At 38.4% G+C, this 20,986-nt stretch overlaps 1 protein-coding gene across 4 annotated transcripts in view; it reads right to left on the bottom strand.

The window, feature by feature from the left end:
* The window catches only part of DOCK1 (dedicator of cytokinesis 1), a 550,659-nt gene that overhangs the window by 84,320 nt on the left and 445,353 nt on the right, over positions 1 to 20,986 (bottom strand). For all 4 annotated transcript variants that reach the window (XR_006416228.1, XM_044445702.1, XM_044445703.1 and 1 more), the window contains exons 36-38: positions 14,030 to 14,070; positions 12,834 to 12,924; positions 4,116 to 4,235 (exon numbers count right to left, since the gene is read on the bottom strand). Coding sequence is in view for 3 of the 4 variants with exons in the window: in XM_044445702.1 (XP_044301637.1) it covers positions 4,116 to 4,235; positions 12,834 to 12,924; positions 14,030 to 14,070 (252 nt within the window). In the remaining variant the exon portion in view is untranslated. The remainder of the gene's footprint in view (positions 1 to 4,115; positions 4,236 to 12,833; positions 12,925 to 14,029; positions 14,071 to 20,986) is intronic.

Raw genomic sequence — 20,986 nt, 5'->3', positions numbered from 1 at the left:
ATGTTTCTTCTCTCAGTCCTTACCTATTGACAAGAGACCTTATTCTCTCTCTGTCTCTCTCTCTCTCTCGGATCATCCACTGTGCACTTTGGTGCTGCCGCCACCTCAGCTTTCCATTAGCAGTGAGGAGGAATTTGAAGTACAGGACATTTCAGATTCCCACTTTCACTGGTTATTGCAGTATTTGATTGACTGGAGGAGCTGTCCCCCTGAGGAATCTCCAATGTCCCACTTCACTATTTTCATGCTGGGTTCCCTGACAAGCCTGGGGGAAAGCAGCCACTGCTGCGAGGTGAGTGAGTGGGGGGTTGCGGAAGGGGCAAGGGTGTTGTGTGCACACACAGGGAAAAGCTGCCAGAATGTGCATGGCCTGTTTAATGCTTCGATGGGAATGGGAGTTCAGACTGTGAAGACAAAGGAGTCCTGGTATGTCAGCAACTACAGTGTCAGACCAAGTGCAGGACATGTCTGGGAACAAGGAGGGTTACTCCAGGTGGACGGGGCTGATGACTAGTCATCCTGTGGGAATGGGAGATCACTCACCAAGAGGTGGAGTGGGCAGCTGAAGCTGACGAGAGCCCCAATCTGCCATTGGGAGAACAGAAAGAGGGTTTGGGATCTGGCCAGGGTGTTCATCAAGAGGTGAGCAGTCTGTCAGATGCAGAGGTCCCTCCCTGAGATGGTGCTGCCGGTTGCTACAAGACAACACAGGAGGGAGATTCAACCGGTGGAGCAACAGGAGGAGTGCTGGCAGGCGAGGAATCACAGTGCCTCACCTCTGGGACAGTGTAGGAGAAAGGGCTATAAGCGGGATGGAGAGAGGTGCTGGAGAGGGCTGAACACTTCACTCTGGGTGAACTCAGAAATGCTAAACAATAGGGACATGTAACAATGGCCACATGAAAAGGAACTCTGGAGTAGAGTGTTTACTCGGGAGGATGACTGGTGGCTCACAGCTGTATTAAACTCCTTCTGGCATGCTAGCTAAGGATGATAGGAACTGTAGTCCAATTAGGGATCTAAGGCTGAAAACTATTGTACTTAGTGTTCCTTCTGCAGCTGAACAACATCAGTGTGAATGACTTTGAATGATGTTTCATATGTCCAATATGCAACATCAGTACATGGGTTAGCAGGAATACTATTCAATACAAAAGCGTGGAAAATTCAAAGGCAAAAATCAATTAATGCATGTTAGAAACAACATCAGGGCTATTTCACAAACACATGGAATGCAAAAATGAGCAAAACCTACTTCCTATGGTTGATACTGTAATCTTACATCTCAGTTAATTTGGTATTCCTTTCCCTTGTCTTTCCCTTGTCATAATGTTGCTTTAATTCTTGCTAAGTTTGTTGTTTCATAATATTAATAACTAAATTAGCAACCATTGAAATCAAATGAACTAAAATAAATTTCATTCAGAAGCCACATTTGAATATGCAAATATTTTTCCTACAGAATTTACAGCAAATTAGGGTCCTTTTCCATTAATGCAGGCACCACATTTTTCTTACTGAAAATTAGCAATGCACTTTCATTCATCCAAAAGATCAGTTACCTAATTGATAAAATTGTAAATGTTTATAATTTGTCTTGCATAGTATGCACAAATACCTAGCCCTTGAGGCATGTTATAAAATACATGTCTTTCATAAAAACAGAAGGCAAGCTGGGGACTGCATTGCCTGCAAGAAATAGATACAGAAATGCTAAAATACTTGATACATTATATCTAATGTTCACTCAGAAGTGATACTGTTTTATCCTTTGGTTGTTACACAGTTCAGATTCATTGTTGTCCTTGGAAACTGAAGCTTTACTGAAAACTAAAAGGTCTCAGTGATATTCAAACTGTGGTAACATGAATTAAGCCTTTTACAGTGCAACTGCAGTCTTAGGAAAAAGTATGGGAAAAATTACAGTAGTACAAGAGACAAATAAAGAGTAAATACAGTACTACAAAAGGGACCATACAGAGGAAGGATGAATATTCATGCAACAGTCACAACATTGCATGAAGTCAGAAAATAAACTGTCATGTCATTTTACATGGAAAGAGGAAGTTAACAAAATACTGTGTTCATGTCAAAAAGGGGAGTGGGAATAAATTTCTCATAAACTTTCCAAAAACTGGGCTAAGACACTGAACCCATCAGGCTAAGACACTGAACCCATCACTGGCATTTTAGGTCATGCAGAATTTCAAAATATTCCAACATGTAGTTTCTTACACACTCCAGGCATTTTAATGACTGTGGATGGTAGACAAATCTAGTGCCACCCTGAGGAGTCTTCTCTGCTGCTTTCCAGGCTGGCTCTGCTCTGTTGCTGGTAAAGCCAGCCAGCAACCAGCCTAACTGATAAGGAAGAGAGGATAACTTACCTCAGAGCTGGTAATACCATTGGCTCTGGATATATTCCTGGAGACAAGCCCCAGTTCAGTTTTGCCAGTATTGCCAAGAAACCTGCTTTGTATTGCATTGAGATAAGTTTCATCATGGTATAACTATTATACTCTAGTTCATCTAGGTGGCTTCTGGGGTCTGACAAGTGCCATATACATTCCCTTAAAAGGATAAATTATAAACTTTTGCCCCAGCACCTGGCATTCCCAGAGCAAAACTACCTGCATGCCTTTAACATTCATTTTGACCATTATTAAATAAGATTGTTCCCAATTTACTGCCAATTTGGATAGACATGAACTTAATTTTCTCATATTTTTCATATATTTAAAAAGGTTTTAGCCAGTTGGATAACATGAATTTTCGTTTAGGAAATCCAAAAATCAGTATAAACAATAGGGAGACCTCTAAAATTTGATACTTGATTACTGACAACACAGTTAAGAATGGTACAGATTGTGCTGATCTTTCCAAAATGCAGGTGAAAAAGAGACAAAGCAAACATTCAGCAGTTCTTAAACAAGCAGACATTTACTTCCTCTTTTCCATTTATGACTGGAAAAATATACACAATTGGTACTAAAATCAAAACTGCACTGTTCAACAAAACAGGGCTTTTGCAAGCTGTGAATTCCTTACTTTGTAGAGCCTTGCACAGGTTGAAGCCTTCTAAACAGGTATTTTGCCTGCTGCTCATAAACAGTTCATTAGTACCATGGTTGCAGAAATACACAAGTTGGCATTTAAAATAACACGGGCATTGAAGATATTTCCTACCATAAACAGCTGAAGTCAGTAAAAGCAGAGATGCTGCAAAATATCAAGCAAGATTTACAATCCTGCTTGTTTCATGGGCTGAAAAATCATATGGAAAAGCTTTTCATGTTCTTTAAAGTGCCACATTCCAGGCTTCACAGGATGAATAGGTCACCACTCCTTCTATTCCCCAAGTTCTTACTAATTATTGTTTTATCCCATGTATCTTGCCTTTCTTCTTAAAACAATCTTTCACAAATTGCCACTTTAAAGATGTTTTGGGCTTCATCATCCACCAGCCCCAGCTAGGACAGACAATGGTGAGGAATACTGGGAGTTGCCCTCCAAACCATTTGGAAGTGCAAAGGCTGGGGATGTTCCCTTAGAAGAAAGGAAGAATACAAACTAGATGAATAATAATTCCCAAAGTCTAAGGAGATCTGGGAGCCTGGAATACCTGAAGGCAATATTTTTGTGATCGTCCCATGATACGGACGATCACAACTCTGCAAAACAGTTTAGATTGGCTGTGGTTTCTCTCCCAGTTCTATGACTGGTGCAGAACCATTATCCAAGCATACTTATTAATGTGGCAAAGGAATGTGAGGGCATATAGATTGCATGTGAATTAGCTACATCTTCATCCTTACAAGTTGTGTGTGTGTGTGTGTGTGTGTGTACAGGTGTGCATACAAGGGAATGCAGCAATAGCATGTTTCCTTTACAAGCAAACTTTATGTTCAGGGAGAGAACACTTAAGCACTGTTCACCCACACACACAATGCCCTGCACCCCATTTTTTCTTTAGGCTCTTGCCTATAGCTGGTTCATATTAAACATCCAAACTCTGAACTTGAAAGCTCATGGAATTGGTCACTTGATAAATTCTTGGTTTTCCATTCAGCTGCAACTATGCAGTAAAAGCAATGGGAAGTGTTTTTTTTTATTACCTTGCCCTTGTCAAAATAGTGGATAATTTCTTGATAGAGCTGATCTTTTAGTTGTCCTTGAGTGGCTGCCTGGTATCCATCCCGTTGAGTAAGATGTGCAGCACATGGTTCTTCTGACCACTAAAATAAATGCAAAAAGTAGAAAAACGAAGGGAATAAAATCTGGTTAATGTACCTATACCTTATTTTGAACAGGCTGATAGAATGGGAATCTGACATCAATGCAACCTCATGACTTAAAGCTATTATCCACAATTTCAGTACATAACCACTGACTGGATAATGACTCTCCAATGAAAAGCTTTTTCAAATACACATGGTCTTGCATTTGTGGGTCAGGGTAGTGCTTCTACACTGGGGAAAAAGCCTGTAGCACTGAGTAATGTCCAATATGAGTAAATCAAACTGTAAGGCACAAGCCAGCAAACAAACAATGGCCAGATACCACTGACCAGTTTGCACAATCACAGAGGGGACAAGGAGACTGCATGTGGCATTGTATCCCAGGCTTTGCACAATTACTGTGATTTGCATGTCATGCAAACCTAGCAAGGAAGGCCTGTTGCTGTGGTTAATAAGCACCCAGGACTCATGGATGTTGTATGGTTCGGGGGTGGCATGTTAACCATGGCACCACATGACACAGCAAGTTGCACCAAGAAAGGCAATTATGCAAATCATCTCAGCATGTGATCAGCAATGTACTGCAAGGCAATTAAGTCATCAACTAATTTTCTCCACTTTGATCATGCAAACAGACCCATTATGGGACAATGGAGGAAAATTCTTTTAAAAAAACACCTTATAGCTTGAAGCATATTGTACTTTTGTGTCCCAAGAACCTTACAAATAAGCTGACATGATCATCTTTATTAATCTGGAAAGACTTTCAAAGCACAGGGAATAATATTCCAGGCTATAATTCACTGCTTCATACTAGTATTGTGATGTTCTCGCATATGTACAATGGTCTTTTTATTCTATATAATACTGGTCCTTTTATTCTATAACCTATATATGAAAAGACTAATAGCTGTCTTCCTGTGTTAAAGAATCAACACTGGTATAAAGCTATAGTGAACATTTCAAATACAGGAAAGCTGCCTTGTGTTAGAGCTAATGCTGGTTTTACTTTTTAATTAAGTCTTACACTGATACAGAGAAAACTCTTGTTTCTCCAGGTATCTGGCTTCAACAGGAGCAAATTAACAGGAGCAAATTAAGAAAGTTATCTTGATTTTGAAATTCCAAAGCAGTAAAATCATTATAACATTGAAATACCTCATCATTCTTTGTAAGATACCATCATGTGCTGTAATGCTAATTAAATACAAGAATGTATATGGCAAGAGAAAAATTCAATATGAAAATGAATTGGCTGAATATTTCCTGTGTTAAATATATGGAAATATTTTTAATCTTTCCCTCTCTTACTTTCCAACATATCTCCTTGCAGTAAATTGAGAAACTGAACATGTCTGGCCTATAATTCAGATTTGTAATTCAAAGCAGCACCCAGTGCTTCTACTGGTTTTGTTGACTGCCTGTGCAACAGGGTTTCAGACTAAATGGAGCTGAAGAATTCTACAACAAATTCAAATGAATTCAAATTTCTATGACTCTGACCATGGATTCCGCAGTGGGCCAGCTTTTTTTGAGTTGCATGGATTTTGTAGACTTGCAACCCCCTCCCTTTTATACTTCTATAAATTTATGAAAAGATTTTCATAACTTAAACAAATTAACATGTCCTTTTTACCATAGACCAAAGCATGAAAATGCACATGGAGGATTTGTATATTTGGGGAATTCACACATTTTTGGAAGTATGAACTTGCACAGGTACATTTGAACATATTTGCCCAAAATCCAATACTGTCATTGTTGATAACAAATGAGAGGTTCTTGACAATCTGTGAAATGCAGATGGAAGAGTTTTAACAAAATTCATACGTCCATATTTCACACTTCTAAAATTAACCCAAGAAAAGAACAGAAAAATTTGTTTCCTGTATAGGACAGGATAGCAGCATTCTGTTCTGTGAGTTCTGCTGACTGGCCCCATTCTGGAAACAAGCATTTCTATTTGCTTCAGGTTAATTTTAGACATGCAAAAGCATAGTTACACAAGTAAGCACGCCCACAAGCACACAGGAATAATTGTATCCTGAATACCACATGAACACAGACAGGTGAACACAGAAATGTTTTATGTTGTGCTATTGTAACTATACGGCCCTACCGGCCAATCCAAAATACAATTCTTGTGGTAGTTTAGCTTGCACAACAATCCTTAAGTAAATGGAACACAATTCTAAGAGAATGGGCAATGGTCAATTCGTAATCTCACAAATGCTCACAGAAGCAAGCCCCACTGAATTAAGTAGCATTGAGTGCATATAGTTTAGGTTGCATTATCTTCTAATTTTTTTGCTCCTCAATATACTTCCATTAACAATTTAAAAAACCACATGCACTTTCAGTGAAAGCTGTCCAGTGACAGCTTTATCCTTTAAGTGTCATCTGAATGTCACTGACATTTTCTTTCTTTCTATTGTAACCACTCCCATCCCACCCATAGCAATCAATTTCAGTAAAGAGAAGTATATAAATGGGAAACTGTCTTTGCACAGGTTTAGCAAATACACTTTATACCTTTTTGCCCTTACAGTTACATTTCCTCACCTTTAAAAGAGTTTGGTTGCCAGTCATTCTGTGTGTTAAAACGCCACCCCATTTGCCCCATGCCAAATCTTTGTGCCTTTCTATTTTTCCTTTCTAAACATTTAAATTTCAAGAGCACTGAAATAAAATGAAGGCTACCTGAGTTCATATCAACCATACAAGGATGTATCTCACAAAACATTATCCCTTTGAGTAAACCATTTTAACTACCAGCTAGAAATGTCCATGAGCTAGACTTGGTGTTTCTGATTCATAATTCAATCTAGTGGAGATGACAAGTACCAATTTAAACCAGGTTTCTTCCTATTGTAAGACAAACATGAAACTTGGCAGAAGTATATATGACAATGTTGCAAATAATCTGTGGAGCCAATGCTAATTTAGAAGAGCTCTGGTAATTTTTCATCATGGCTGCTGTAAGCATAACATGATACTTCATGCTATCCAAAAGGCATGAAAGCTGTCACAATACTTTAAGCACCAAAAATGACAAGATTGCACACACAGACATTCAAAGCAATGCCCATGTATGTGTTAAATAGGACTTAAATAATATATATGTACAGATAACAGAAAAAAATATGTCTACTATCTTTGACATCACAATTTCTTCCCAATATGCTGTAGGGATGTGTATCTTCTTTGGACAAATCACAAACCCACCACCAAAAGGGCGGTGATTCAGACATGGAGCTTCTCCAAAGTACACTGAAAAGAACTGGGCTGCTCCCAAACCTTCAGAGATTCCCTTAGAGAGTGGGAGGGACACAGATGTATCATACAAGTGGGTTTCAAACTGATACTTATCCCCAGAAAGCTCCATAAAAAGAAAACACTGTAGGAAGGAGAGGAGCAGGGGGAGTTTTGCTATTAAACCATGGAATAACTTCATAATGGCTTTTCTTTTTACTTCCAATCACAGCACTTTGGGGAGGCACGTTATGCATAGGTGTCAATTGTCCATAAAAAGCAAATAAAAGCCAAAATACTGTTTTCATTCATCATAACTACATTTTTACCTCTGAAATTTTTCAGGCTACTTATTTAAGGGGTCCTGTGTAATGTACGCCATTATCACAGCAACAACATAAAAAACTGCAAAGGAGAAGCAATTCTCTGTCCGTATTCATGATAACACAAGCAATCAAGACTACCTTTATATAAAATTCTGCACTTGCTTGGAATCGTTAACCACACCTCCAATCATCATCCATTTCTGTCAAAAAAGCACATTATAGGTGTTCCCTTCCAAAAAAAAGAAAAGAAAAAAAAAGACAGCCCCCTCAAATTATTAAGCTGCCTAGCAAGAAGCTGTCCCACTAATTCGTCTGAAATTTTGATTCATCCATTCAGAAGGCACAAGTATGCCTCCAATTTACTTCCAATTCTATCAGCCAGTAAAAATGTTATAGATGTTTGTTTGTTCATTTCTCCATGTTGGCTAGCAAGGAGATACGATGCCTCAGTATTCTGGAGTGAAGTTCTGCTTTTGGTAAAACAGATTGTGCCCAAAGGGGTCCAACATAAAGTAATGGATAATTAAACTCAATTTTTGTGTTGATGCACAAAACAAACATATGCTAAATATCTGATGAAATATGAATGATCCTTTTGAAGGAAATAATCAGAACTGATTTTGGCTCCATGCTAGAAATGGTTCATCATCTTTGAAGAACATTTCTGGAATGTTTATGTTTGGGTCTCAAAACAATTGTTACACGTATCCTATGGTAAGCTATCAAAAAGGATAGCTGTAGATAGAAAGATGGAGATACAGGTACATATGTCATTCAGGCATCAGGACTTCCAATCATTAGGCAACACTATCCATAAAGGTTTTATTGATTCAGTGTAGCTTCTTCAGCTTTGATGAGATTTTTCATTTCTTTTTGTTCTCTGCTTTTCCAGCTCTCTAGTGGGTATTCAACTACTATCCCTCCATAAAAAAAAGGTGCCCATCATTAAAAGGGGGAAGAAAGTGTTTTCTGGCAATTTCCCATCCTTCTTGGCTTTATCTGCTCTGATGACCATCTCAAATGGGAGCACAGGGGAGAGTGAAAGAAGAATTGGTCCTTCCCTGTGGTGATCAGAAAGCCCAATTGACAGATAGCTCTCGTGACCACTCACATTTTCCAAGACAACTGTTCTATTAGGAACTTTGATCCAGGAGATTTTTACATAACTTTCATGCTACCTTGTCCTACTGGTGCTTTTCTCAAAGGAGTCTAAGGAGTTTCACATTCAGGTGAACAAACAGAATTTTAGACAGTTGGAAACACTATCTACATTGCTGTCCTCGAATTAGATGACTGCATTTGTATGCTAATATTCTTTGCATGTTAGATATTTTCACCAATGTGGAATTACATGTTATACACTAAAATATAAATTAATGTCCTCCAGGAATTTATATGGCAGTCTTTGCTCTAAGTACACATATTAAGTAATACATTATCTATCTCTATATATACATGTTTTCTAACATTGATGGATCACTTGAAACACTGAACTGTGAGGTACTTTGGTGACAAATTGCAAGAATAAAGCTCATGTACAGCAGACATCTTTATATATTATCTTTCTTTTTAAAAACTACATACATTTCTTTTCTTTCCTTGACACCAGTACTTAGCAGTTTAGGATTTGGTGATCATAACATGAAAGGAGTCTTTTTTTCCTGCAGTGAGGCAACATTTTAAATAATTTTGTGACAAACAGGCACATCAATCTTGTGAACAAATGCTCCAATTTTAGACTGCTGGTGCTTGAAATTCTTCAAAAATCCAGTTTTCCCAATGTGGGACAGTGAAACACAAAGGCACCTTACTATGAAAAAAATGTCCATACAAATCCAGTTAAAGTATTATTTTGTTGGAGAACAACACATTCTACTGTGAATCAATTTTCTGCCTAAGCATGTGCAAACTGCTCAAAGCAACAGTTAGAGATCACAATCACTCATATAAGAAATTCAGAATGTATTTGCTTTGGAAATTCCCTTAGGGTTGAAAAAAATCTTTAAGGCAAGTTACGGTGTTTAGTACATTTTAATTTTTTACAGATTAGGGCTCAATCCTGCACATGTTTAGATAGGGCAAAATGCACAACTGGGAGGCTAGGGAATGCTGGGAATGGTAAGACTTTTTTTCTGTCTAAACATAAATAGACTAGCACCCTCATTTATTATTTAGATTTCATAACTGAAGGGCAAATCACTTACAGACATCTTGGTACAAAGGTACAAAGAGTTTGTATCACAAATGTGCAATGCACGCAGGATTATTTCATTCTACACAGTTGTTTCTTCTTGCACAAAATGTACACCCAAGTTAATCAGTAACACTATTTCATTTAATATGGCTATACTAAACCCAAATGAAAGTGCTCCCATTTGTTTCAAAAATATATGAAGCTACATGAATTACTCAGGTCACTACTAGGATGTTTTATAGATTAGGTCACTACTAGGATGTTTTATATTTGCTTTATGAGATGAAACAACATGCAGAAAAATAAACTAAGCTATGACCACCACTACTGGAGGAGACAGCTTCAGCTGTTGTCCCTTGAAACTGAGGCCACAAGATGTTCTAGCTTTTTTTGGTATTATAGAACTATTTATTGAATAGAAATACGACAATGAATTACTGCGAGTTGTGAACCACCTTGGCTACAAAGTAAATGATGTGTTGGTCATCTACATTTGTTTTCTATTAGTAGAACTGGAATCCATGTTCATAAAAAATGTAGTGGATATTTTCATGCCATATCCCTTTGTAATTCTTGTTTAATGCTATCTTATTTTGGCATCATGTATCTCCTTGGACTATGTTGCATTAATAATTTTTGCATTATGACCTGAAGAATATTGCTTCCTATATTGCATACTGGCAAATGTGAATATATGAGTTTGATTCACTCTAATTTTAAGCTAGAATCAATCTTATGACTTTCCATCTTTATTTTTTCACCTTATCTTTTGTTTGTATTTCTGCTTGTGATGCTTAAATAAGTGAAGACTGGGGAAATATTTTGGGGAATACAGTTCAGAGCAATTAATAGCAAAATTAGTTCAAAGACTCGAGAAACTTAAGTACTTGTGGGATCTTATTGTTGACCAAAGAAGAGAAATAACTTGAACCTGTCAAAAACCCTTTCCAAATTGCTGTTGCTTGCAAATTCATTTCAATTTGTATATAAAGAATGTTCCATAATTAAAGCTATTTTTTCAGATATTGGCATTGACATGATTTATACAGCAGGACCCTGGTATCCAGTGTCTCAGTTACTGCAGTTTCACTTAACCATGGTTGACTGCAGCTCTCCACATTCATGGGGACCCTCATGAAAATGGAAAAAACACAAATAACTTTAGCAAAAAACCATGAATATCTTTAGAGTCTTTACACCCACTGAGAGACAAAACACATCAATGAGGCTGGCTAGTACTGAGACAAAGAATGTGGCATCATCAAACAGAGTCCCTGGAGGTAATCGTGTTTTTCTCCCTTTTGTGGAGGCCCAGTGCCCCTAACCCCCAAGGAATGTGGAGGGCCAACTATAGAGAATGTAGTGTTCACTACTGTCCATGGTTTTAGGCATGTGCTGTGGAGCATGGAGCCTATCCTCTGCAGATACAGGGGGTCCCACTGTACAGTGTTTCTTTTTAAACTGGGTACTGCATGAATCTCTACAAAAGTACTATCAGAAATAACTTTAAATTCCTACATCAATGTTCTGATTTGATCGTATTATTAATTATTTGACTAATGTTTATTACTGCGTTGCACAGGACTGGAGTTGATCTAGATGTATTCATTTAAACACTGGACTCATTAAAATCAATGTGACTTATGAGTAACACTGCTGCTACTTCCTATGAGGAAAACAGAAGGTAGATGTTTTGGACTACACCTCCCAAAAGTCAATGACATTATCACAAATGCTCAGGAATGCTGGAAGTTGGACAAAATACTTCTACCCACCATTACTTTAGTATGCCTATACTAAATCTTGATTCAATAGGCAGAGTTTTTATCATTGTTTTTGCAGATATGATTTGTTCTGTTGCTTGGATTTGAGTATGAATTGAATTTTTGCAAAGTCCTTTGGCTATAAATAATGAACCTGTCTTAATTTTTAGTTCTCTTCTTTATGAGCAAACACCATGATTTGGATACACCATGATTTGGATTTTAAAAAATAGTTAAAGGCTTGCTCCTTATGAGTCCTTAAAGCATTTTTGAAGTATTTTTGCTACTACTATTGTATGTCTCTGCTATGTTCTTATGCTTCTTATTTTGTGAGTATCTAAATATTAAATAAGCCAAGTTTTTCTAAAAAACCTTCCATTTGCCAGGTTTTCTAGTTTTTACTTTTTTCCATCAGTGCAATCCTGCTGAAACCACAAAAGACAAGCATACTTCCATCATGGGTGATTTCATTTTATCTAGTTAGCTGAGCAGCTTAGCATTAGATAGAGATAGCTTAGATTAGATAGCTTAGATTAGAGATAGCAGCTTAGCATCAATAGAGATAGACAGAAATTTTACTAGTTTTGCAGAATAATCATATGCATATTTACACAATTCAACAGGCCCTAACTCTCAGGTGTGCAGCCTTGATATTCTTTTTCCTTCCCTTGAAATTACTTTCATGTTTTGGCCACTCAGGAACCAATTATGTTGACATCAAATTTTTGGTATAGAAATATTTGATGGTGGCTATAGTTCTAAGTATTAACACTGGAAACTGCAGAGAAAGTTTATTTACAAAACTAAACACCTCAGAGGGTATTCGGTAATAGCAAGAGACAACTTACAATTCAGGTTCATGTATTCTGAAATTCCCTTCCCTTTCATTATACTCCTTGGATGTTTCAGGTATTACAATCTAAATCCACTCTGGTAATTTAGGCAAGTCCTAGACACTAGCTTCAAGTTTTCCGAATCATTCAACCAATTTTACTCTGAAAGAGCTTTTGTAGTTTGTCATGGAAATACTTCATGACTAAGTACATTTGTAGTATTATACCTTAAGAAGTTTTGCATGCAGAAGTAATGTGTAGGCAGCTTCAGTATAGTTATCACACTCTTTGTGTAGGTCACAAAGCTTGTACAGATACCTACAGTAACAAAATAAAATTAATTATTAACAAAGCTTCAATATAACCTTAGTTGAAGACTGTAGATTAAAATAATGGGAATGTGATTTTACTCATATTTTGCTTACTAACATACATGGCAAAGGAGGTCAGCGACAATGTTCTAGTGGCTGGCAGTGCATTTATGCAGCAGAAGCTAATTCACCAACTGAGCCTGGGGGATTTCTTATCAGGCTACAGTCATGCATGCTTTAGTTATGTCCTGTTTCCATAACTGGTGCAGAACTGTGTGGTTATACTGTTGACTGGGGCTGGTTACTGAAAGCATGTGACTCCTTTGGTATAACAGTTTCCTTCACTGCTGATCTGTTTTTGAGCACAGTTCCAAGTGCTGGTTACAACCTATACAGCTCTATACCACTTGGGCTCTTCTTCTGATATGGTCACTCTCAGAGATGTGTTTGGGGACAACACAAGTCCTTCTTGTTGGCTGTGCACATTGTGGAATTTCCTGCTGCAGAGAATATAAACTTGCTCCCTCTCTGCTCCCCTTTCGCTGGCAAGCAAGGACCTTTTAATTCAGGCAGACCTTTGGCACCTAAGTGGTTCTCTTGCTGCTGTGCTTTAATGCACTTCTTTTACTATTGTTGTAATCAAGTTGTATTTATTATTGCAAGTCTCCTTAAAAGCCATTTCTGTTTAGAAAGGTGGGGTACAAATCAAATCAAATGAACAAATACACTATTTAGGAGCAATATCTGGATCCTATGGAAAACCTAAACGAACAAATGATGTCAGTTCTGAAGGAAACAGCTTGTGGAGCCTTCAAATTCTGAAACAGACCACATTCTAAATTTGTATATATTCATATTAAATTATAAGATGCTAGAGGCAATACTATCCCAACCTCTTCCCTGAACAGAACATATGGTTACTTTGAAGGTGATGTGAACAGTCAGAGGTGGACTGGCAACATGCAAATTATGCATCAAGCATATGGATTAAGGAATGCACTTATGAATCATATTATTCTGTGTGTTCAGCAGAGAGTGTGTTCCCTTTGGTGGTGCAACCTCTCAGAGAACCTACTTAAAATAAATTCCCAATACTGGTAATTTTTACAAACCTTATATACATTTCTTCTCTTTCAATTTCTTTGTAGAAATTCTGGAACATAAAGGAAAAGAAATCTGCTTTAGCAAACTTGATTTTTCAGTAAGCCATACATATATTACTCATAATATATTAGAAATTCACTGCTGCATAAGATTAGTCCCAAAATTACAATATGAGAAGCTGGCTTGCGGAAGAACTTATACTTTTTCTTAACTATGAAATTGACAGTGACTTTTTTTAACATCTCAGTGCAAAATTCACATCTTCAAGATAGAGTATTTGTAAGTCATACACCATTAGCTTTTCTAAGCTTTGTAATGCACAAAATTCGATAATGTACTAAAATATAATTTAAAAATTCAAAGTAATTTCAGTAATAAATCATCCATTCTTGAAATCTAATACTTTAATACAATATAGGTTTTAGGTCCAAACTAGATAGAAAGTCAAATATGCTTCTGTTTCATATGTGTGTGTGTGTGCCCTTTTTGATGTCCTTTTTGTTCTCTGTGGGTGATAGATTTCTTTTTTGGCACTGTGTAAGTGGCCAGCCTACCTCCACTATATATGTATGTATGTATGTATGTATGTATGTATGTATGTATATGTCAATTGAAAGTGCTTCTCTTTATGTCATCTTGGAAATCTGAACAAGTACAATCTTAGACTTGTCAGTTGATTACAATGGTGATGTTTTACTTTGATGAATCCATTGATGCATTTGTCAACTATATATTGTTTATAAGCTTTTTTCTCCTATCTCAAAACTGAATCTCCAGGAGTTTGTATCTTTGGGATTTTATCTCTTCTTTTAGGGAAAGAAGCAATAGGTATTGACTAAAGGCAAGAAAAGTATTCTGCTCCTACAAGTCTACTAAGCTTACAATCCTATTATGCATCTGAAGAACCAGAATGTAGTTTGCAAAAGCTCATGCACTTTACGATGCTGTGGAACTCTTCTCATTTAATAACCAGGCAATTTTTTACCAAAGATAGATTTTATCACTGGATTTTCTTTTTCTTGTGTTTGTACTGTACTTAGATGGATTATGACAGCAAAAGCTGGTGTATAAGCAGATTAATATATACATTAGAAATGAGGATTTGGGGAATTGAAAATAGAGGCAACCACAACTGACACAAATTACAAAGTGGAGCAAGAAAAATAAACCTCTTAAACTTTTTCATTTTGAAAATTGCTATAATTTCCTTTAGAACTTTTCAAAAGCAATAGGAGCATTTCTACTTTTGTTTTTCTAATTTTTTTTTTCAAGTTCAAACAGGCAACACGTCACTCTAATTTTACTCAGCAAAGCAGGCAGCCTCTTCTAAAAACAATGTACTTGTCACTCAATATATTGCAACCAATGGCACCTTTCAAGACTAGTCTCCCCACCCCAGACAAGAAAAACAAAAACTGATGTGCAGATGTTCTCTTAAATGACTGTCAGTTAACTGAAACCACTCATTTACTGTAATATCACAGTCATGAGATATAAACACCAGTCATAATCTGTAAGATACTGTATGAACATTCTAAGCCTATTAGAATTCTACTTCTCTGACCGTGTAGGTTGCCTCAGGAGTCCTAGACATGCATAACTAGACAAGTCTGAGCAGCCATAGGATTTTTCAGATTCTCACTTCTCCAAAGCTGGAGACTATGCTCTGACCTTGCAGCTGGGAATCAGAACTCCAATGCTTGGCAAAAACCATGCTGGCTGCTCTCTGATGTTGAGAGATCAATCTCAGAGAGGGCAGTAAAAGGGCATTTCAGGGGGCAGGGGAGAAAGGACAGGATAGGAGGTATCTTTAAGCCACTCCAGCGCCATTCCTTCCCTCTCCAAGAAGCTACTGCTGGACTGATGAAAAAGTCCATCTAACAAAAAATGCACAGGGGGAAGACAGGAAGGCAAAGTTTCTCTCTGCTGTTCCTTTTGTGCAGCAGTGGATGCCTGTAAGCCTCCTGTAAGTCTCCTCCATACCTAAGCTCAGCACCAAAAGGCTATGGAAATCATAGCTTCACTGAACTGAATTTCTGATTATCCAATTTTTTATAAACACTTGAAACACTTATGTCAACTCTCTTTCTTTCTCTCTATCTACCTATGTATATGGTTCATGAGCAGTTCTCTCTCTATAGAGTTAGCATACTGGCCATTAGGGAAATGTACCTTAATTGTAGGAAGTTGATTCACAAAGGGATTTTTTCCTTCCCTTTCCCTCCAAACTGAAAAGAGAGCCTTCTCTGGGATGGGATCCTAGCTGATCCCATTGCAGAAGAGGAGAGGATGCAGAACTAGACTAAATAGAAGGAAATGCTATAGGGGATACATCCACCAAAACCTACTCTCAGAGCCACCCTAAGAACATGCCACAACTTTGTAAAACTGCGCAAATTAATCGGAAGCATTTGTCATGGAAGAACAAGTTCTCTACTACAGTATTAGAGGCAAACAAACTGAGTTCTAAGACCATAACTAAAGTTTTGAAGAGACAGTAGTAATAGGAAGTATTTCTCAGGAAATTGTGTAAAACTGGCACTTTTTTGTTTTCTTTTTTAAAAGCAAATATACAAGCAAACAAGCAAAACAGAAAAAAGCAAACGACACCTTCAAGGTGGATTCTCCTGCTTAAGACAGAACACCTTGTTGGAGCATCTGAGCCTCTGCTCTCTTAATATGTAAATTCTTACAGGAATTTACTGAGTAGAGCGCACCATCTTGGCAATATCTTAAACAAACAATACGTCTGTCATTTTTTAAAGTTACATTTTCTAAACCATAGTTGTCATTCTAGCTGAAGGATCAATGCTATGCATTGTACTTGAAATCTGGGAATGTATCATCTGTGTTTTAAAAACTCTCTTTTCACATTCTCATGTTATCCAATCTTTAAAAATGTTGGGTTCAAAGAAATTTTGGGGATAATATTACTGGAGAAAAGACTACTGCATCTTTTGAAATCTCACACACTGCATATAGTGAGAGCCGTCTCGAGATGCCATGCATAAGGGACGGCATATAAAAGTTTTAAATAAATAAATAAATAAAAATATAGAGTTTTTTCCTTATTTTCTATTTCAAAGATGGTAACCTGAACTTGCTCGATACTCCAATAGATCGGAGTCTGTTAAAGAAGGCATTAAAGAATTGGCAAAGGAACAATATCTATCTATCATGGGTCCTCAAACTGCGGCCAGTGGGTCGGATACGGCCCGCCATGGTTATTTACCCAGCCCACCTCAGAACTTTTGGACTCGTGCAGAGAAAACAATCTCCAAACGAGTCCAAAAATTCTGAGCCGGTGCAGGCATTCTCTGAAACTAAAAGGCATGATTAAGAAGCAAGGGACTGGATGTGAAAAGTCTGCATAAGATCATAGTCAATTTAATTTGTATACCTCTTTGTCATATAAATGTGTCCAAAGTGGCTCATCACATAAGAGCACTAACATAAACAGCCCTTATCAATATATTACTGTAATAAACAGCTTTGCACTATTTCAAAACACAATGTAACAATGCATACATTTTATTTCAACAATACCTGCATTCTAACTCTTTAAATGGATTACAAATTAACTGGATCCATCATTAAAGTACAGTAGCAACTGATTTTCTTTTATCATTAAACACAGAATCAGCTGATAAGCAACCCATATGCCATAGTCAAACACATTCAACATTTCCAGTGCAGCCAGGTGTTAAGAAAGAAAGAGCAACCGGTTCCTCAAAGTGAGAGGGCAGTAAATGGCAAATTGATCTCTTACAGTCTGCAGTGTCTGATCTGTCACATGCCTACTGTATTTCTTTTCATTCTGATGGAGTCTTACATACACTCAAAGCGGTGAGGAACAGCAAGAGAACTTGTTCAGTCTCTTCTGTGTTTTGAATGTTCTGCCATTTCTGAAGAGATTTACCCACCCATGCCAGCAATCAGGCATGTTCAGCTTCTCTAGGGCCAAATGCAACTTGCAGCACATTTCTGCAATTCTTTCTTTCTGGCACAGAGACCGTGTGTGTGTGTGTTGATGAGCCGCTTGTTCCCCTGTGCTCTGGATATTTCAGCTGCTTCAAATGTTTGGTATTTGAATCCAGTAGGCTCTAGTCTGCAAAACCTTATTATACTGTAATCAATTTGAGAATCTTTGAGATGCTACAAGGCACTCTGTGGCTTTTGAAAATAAGTGGCCCCTTGATATGAACAGATGTTTCACATCTGTTCACCTTTCTCTAGGCAAGTGCATGTACCCACCAGAGCCTGAACTCATGGAGCATGCAATCAGCAGGTGAAAGAAAGAAGTTTTCAGAGCGAAGATGACTATACACTCAAGCAAGTCAAGCCAATCCACTCTACACTTTCACAAAGTACCTTGCCCCAGATCCATATGTTTGGACATCTATCCTTGTCAGCAAAACTGTTTCTGTCCCCCTGTCCCAAGTAAGGGGCCTGGGACAAGTAGGAGGAAGCAACAGGAGAGGAAGGCCTCTGATACTCCACTGGATGTGTAAGCAGCTAGTGTGCCTGTGTTTCCCCCTTGTCAGTATCCTCACTGCCTACAATGGCAGAGATTCATAAGTCCCTGTGCATGGGCAGGTACCAGCTTACAGTGGTATTGTTAAGCAATTCTGGATGCAGGTTAAAATGGTTTTATAACCCCCTGTATATTTTAAAATGCACCTCTTCACTTCAAATGGCAGGTATACTTTCACATCGCACAGCTGCTATATTCCTGATGCTAGAACAGCAACAACAGTAATAACAGAAAGCCTGAAGTTGTTTTACATTCCATACATGTTTAGAGTTTTGTGTTTTAAACTCATTTAACTCATCATGGCACATAGGCATAACTTCAGGCATAAACCAGGATTTCTTTCTGCTACCCTGATGATTAGGAGTAAGCACCCCCCTTTCCCCTAGAAAATAATGTTACTAAGAATTTTAAATTGATCAACACTGATCATGTAGAGAGTTTTCCCATGGAATACCTGGCTGTCAGGGATTTGATTTCTGAATGGGACTCAAATGCAATTATGAATGACTGAAGGAAAAGCCCTCTTTATATACTTAGGGACACAAATCATTACTTGATTGATTATAATCTTTTGATGCAATTAAACATTCCAAAGCATCTTGCCATTCTATTTCTGTAATCATCTGTACCCTATCTTCTTTTTTTCCAATGTGCTTTCTTTTTCAGGCTACAATCCTATTCAAACCTATCGGATCTAGTGAGACTTATTAAGGCGTGAATATGCATGTTCTGTGCATGCAATGCATCATGGCCCATCTCCCCATAAGCACAGAGGCATTGAGAAAAAACCAAAAGTTCTTGCTAGACATCTAGTCTCCTTTGCCCTCCTTTCATTCACACACCGGCTATATGGGTAGGTAAGTCCCATATAGGGAAGTCTAGTGGGCAGGTAAGAAAAAAATAGACATGTTTCTTGTATTTTCACTGATAATACAATAGCCAAAATGAAGTTAGGTATTATGGTCCCAACTATTGTACAAGATGTTACTCTGTTTCATGTAATTCCACAAACCAAATATATCTTCAGTTGGAAAGATTCTGATTTTTTGGATTGGATCAGATCAGATTAGATCAGATCGGATCCTTTGATTCTGTCACTTTCTGCACTGTCTTTTGTATATCAATGCTCATTTAGCTATTGTTCTCTATACTCTGTTTTGTCTACCTCAGCCAACTTTTCCCTTTTACCTGCTTAGTGAACAGGTCCAGCAGAAAAGACTAAACGCAGTACAGAGAATGTTTGTGATGCTGGTGGTGAGATGACAGGAGACAGCTGTGGGGAAGGCTGGACCCAGCTCTCCTCAGGAAAGGAGCTGTGGGATGATGGGAAGCAATGGGATGGACAGAGAGATAGGAGAATGAAAGCATGCAGACAGAGAATGCAGGTATTGAGAAGATGTAGAAACAGAGAGAGTAGGTCTGCACTCCCAGGGCTAGGAGTTGTGAAGCAAAGGTTCAGATGCTGAAGCTAGTTGGACTACAGACAGCAACCAGTGCTAGTGAGAAGGCAAGAAAAGAATATGATTAAAATAAGGTAGCACAGCTGCAGGACTTAAACACCAGAAGGAGTTTGGTGAAAGGTGTTGGGGTAAACTGGCAAGTAGAGTGCAGTCAACTACATAGAAACATAGAAACAGAGCGAGTCAGAAGGGACCTCCCGGGCCATCTAGCCTGACCTCCAGCACCAGCTGGCTCCGCTCACGACATGCGCACCATGTGGACATCCAGCCTATCCTTGAACACCCGCACCAATGGGGCCTCAACGACCTCTCGTGGAAGCCCATTCCACACCCTCGGGGTCCTGACTGTCAGGAAGTGCTTTCTGGCATCCAAATGCAACCTTGGCTCCCTGAGCTTTGCTCCACTGGAGTGTGTCCTGCCTTCCTCTGCAGGGGAGAACTGGTCTCTACCCATCTCCATGTGACATTCCCTCACATACCTGTATGTCGCCAACATATCCCCTCTGAGTCTCCTCTTCTCCAGGCTGAAGAGACCCAGTTCCCTCAGTCTCGCCTCATACCCCATCCCCTGCAAACTGGCCACCAACCTTGTGGTCTTACACTGCACTGACTCCAACCTGGCTATATCCTTTCTGTAATGAGGGGCCCAAAACTGAACACAATACTCCAATTGCAGGCACACCAGAGTCGTGTAGAGTGGTAGTAATACCTCTCTTGATCTAGAAGCCACACTTCTGGCTATGCAACCAAGGGTGGCGTTCTTGACCACCGCATCACACTGCTGACTCATGTTTAGCCTGCAGTCAACCAGTACCCTGAGGTCCCTTTCACAAGTGCTGCTCTCCAGCCACTTGTCACCTAACCTGTACTTATGACAGCTATTCCTGTGCCCCAAGTGCAAGACCTTGCACTTATCCACATTGAACGCCATCCTGTTGTCTCCTGCCCACTTTCATAGTCTGTCCAGATCC

The sequence above is a fragment of the Varanus komodoensis genome, unplaced genomic scaffold (genome assembly GCF_004798865.1).
Source record: "Varanus komodoensis strain SLA01 unplaced genomic scaffold, ASM479886v1 scaffold49, whole genome shotgun sequence".
NCBI classification, from domain to species: domain Eukaryota; kingdom Metazoa; phylum Chordata; class Lepidosauria; order Squamata; family Varanidae; genus Varanus; species Varanus komodoensis.
The sequence above is the reverse complement of the archived record's forward strand: the minus strand, read 5'-3'. Positions and strand labels throughout refer to the sequence as shown.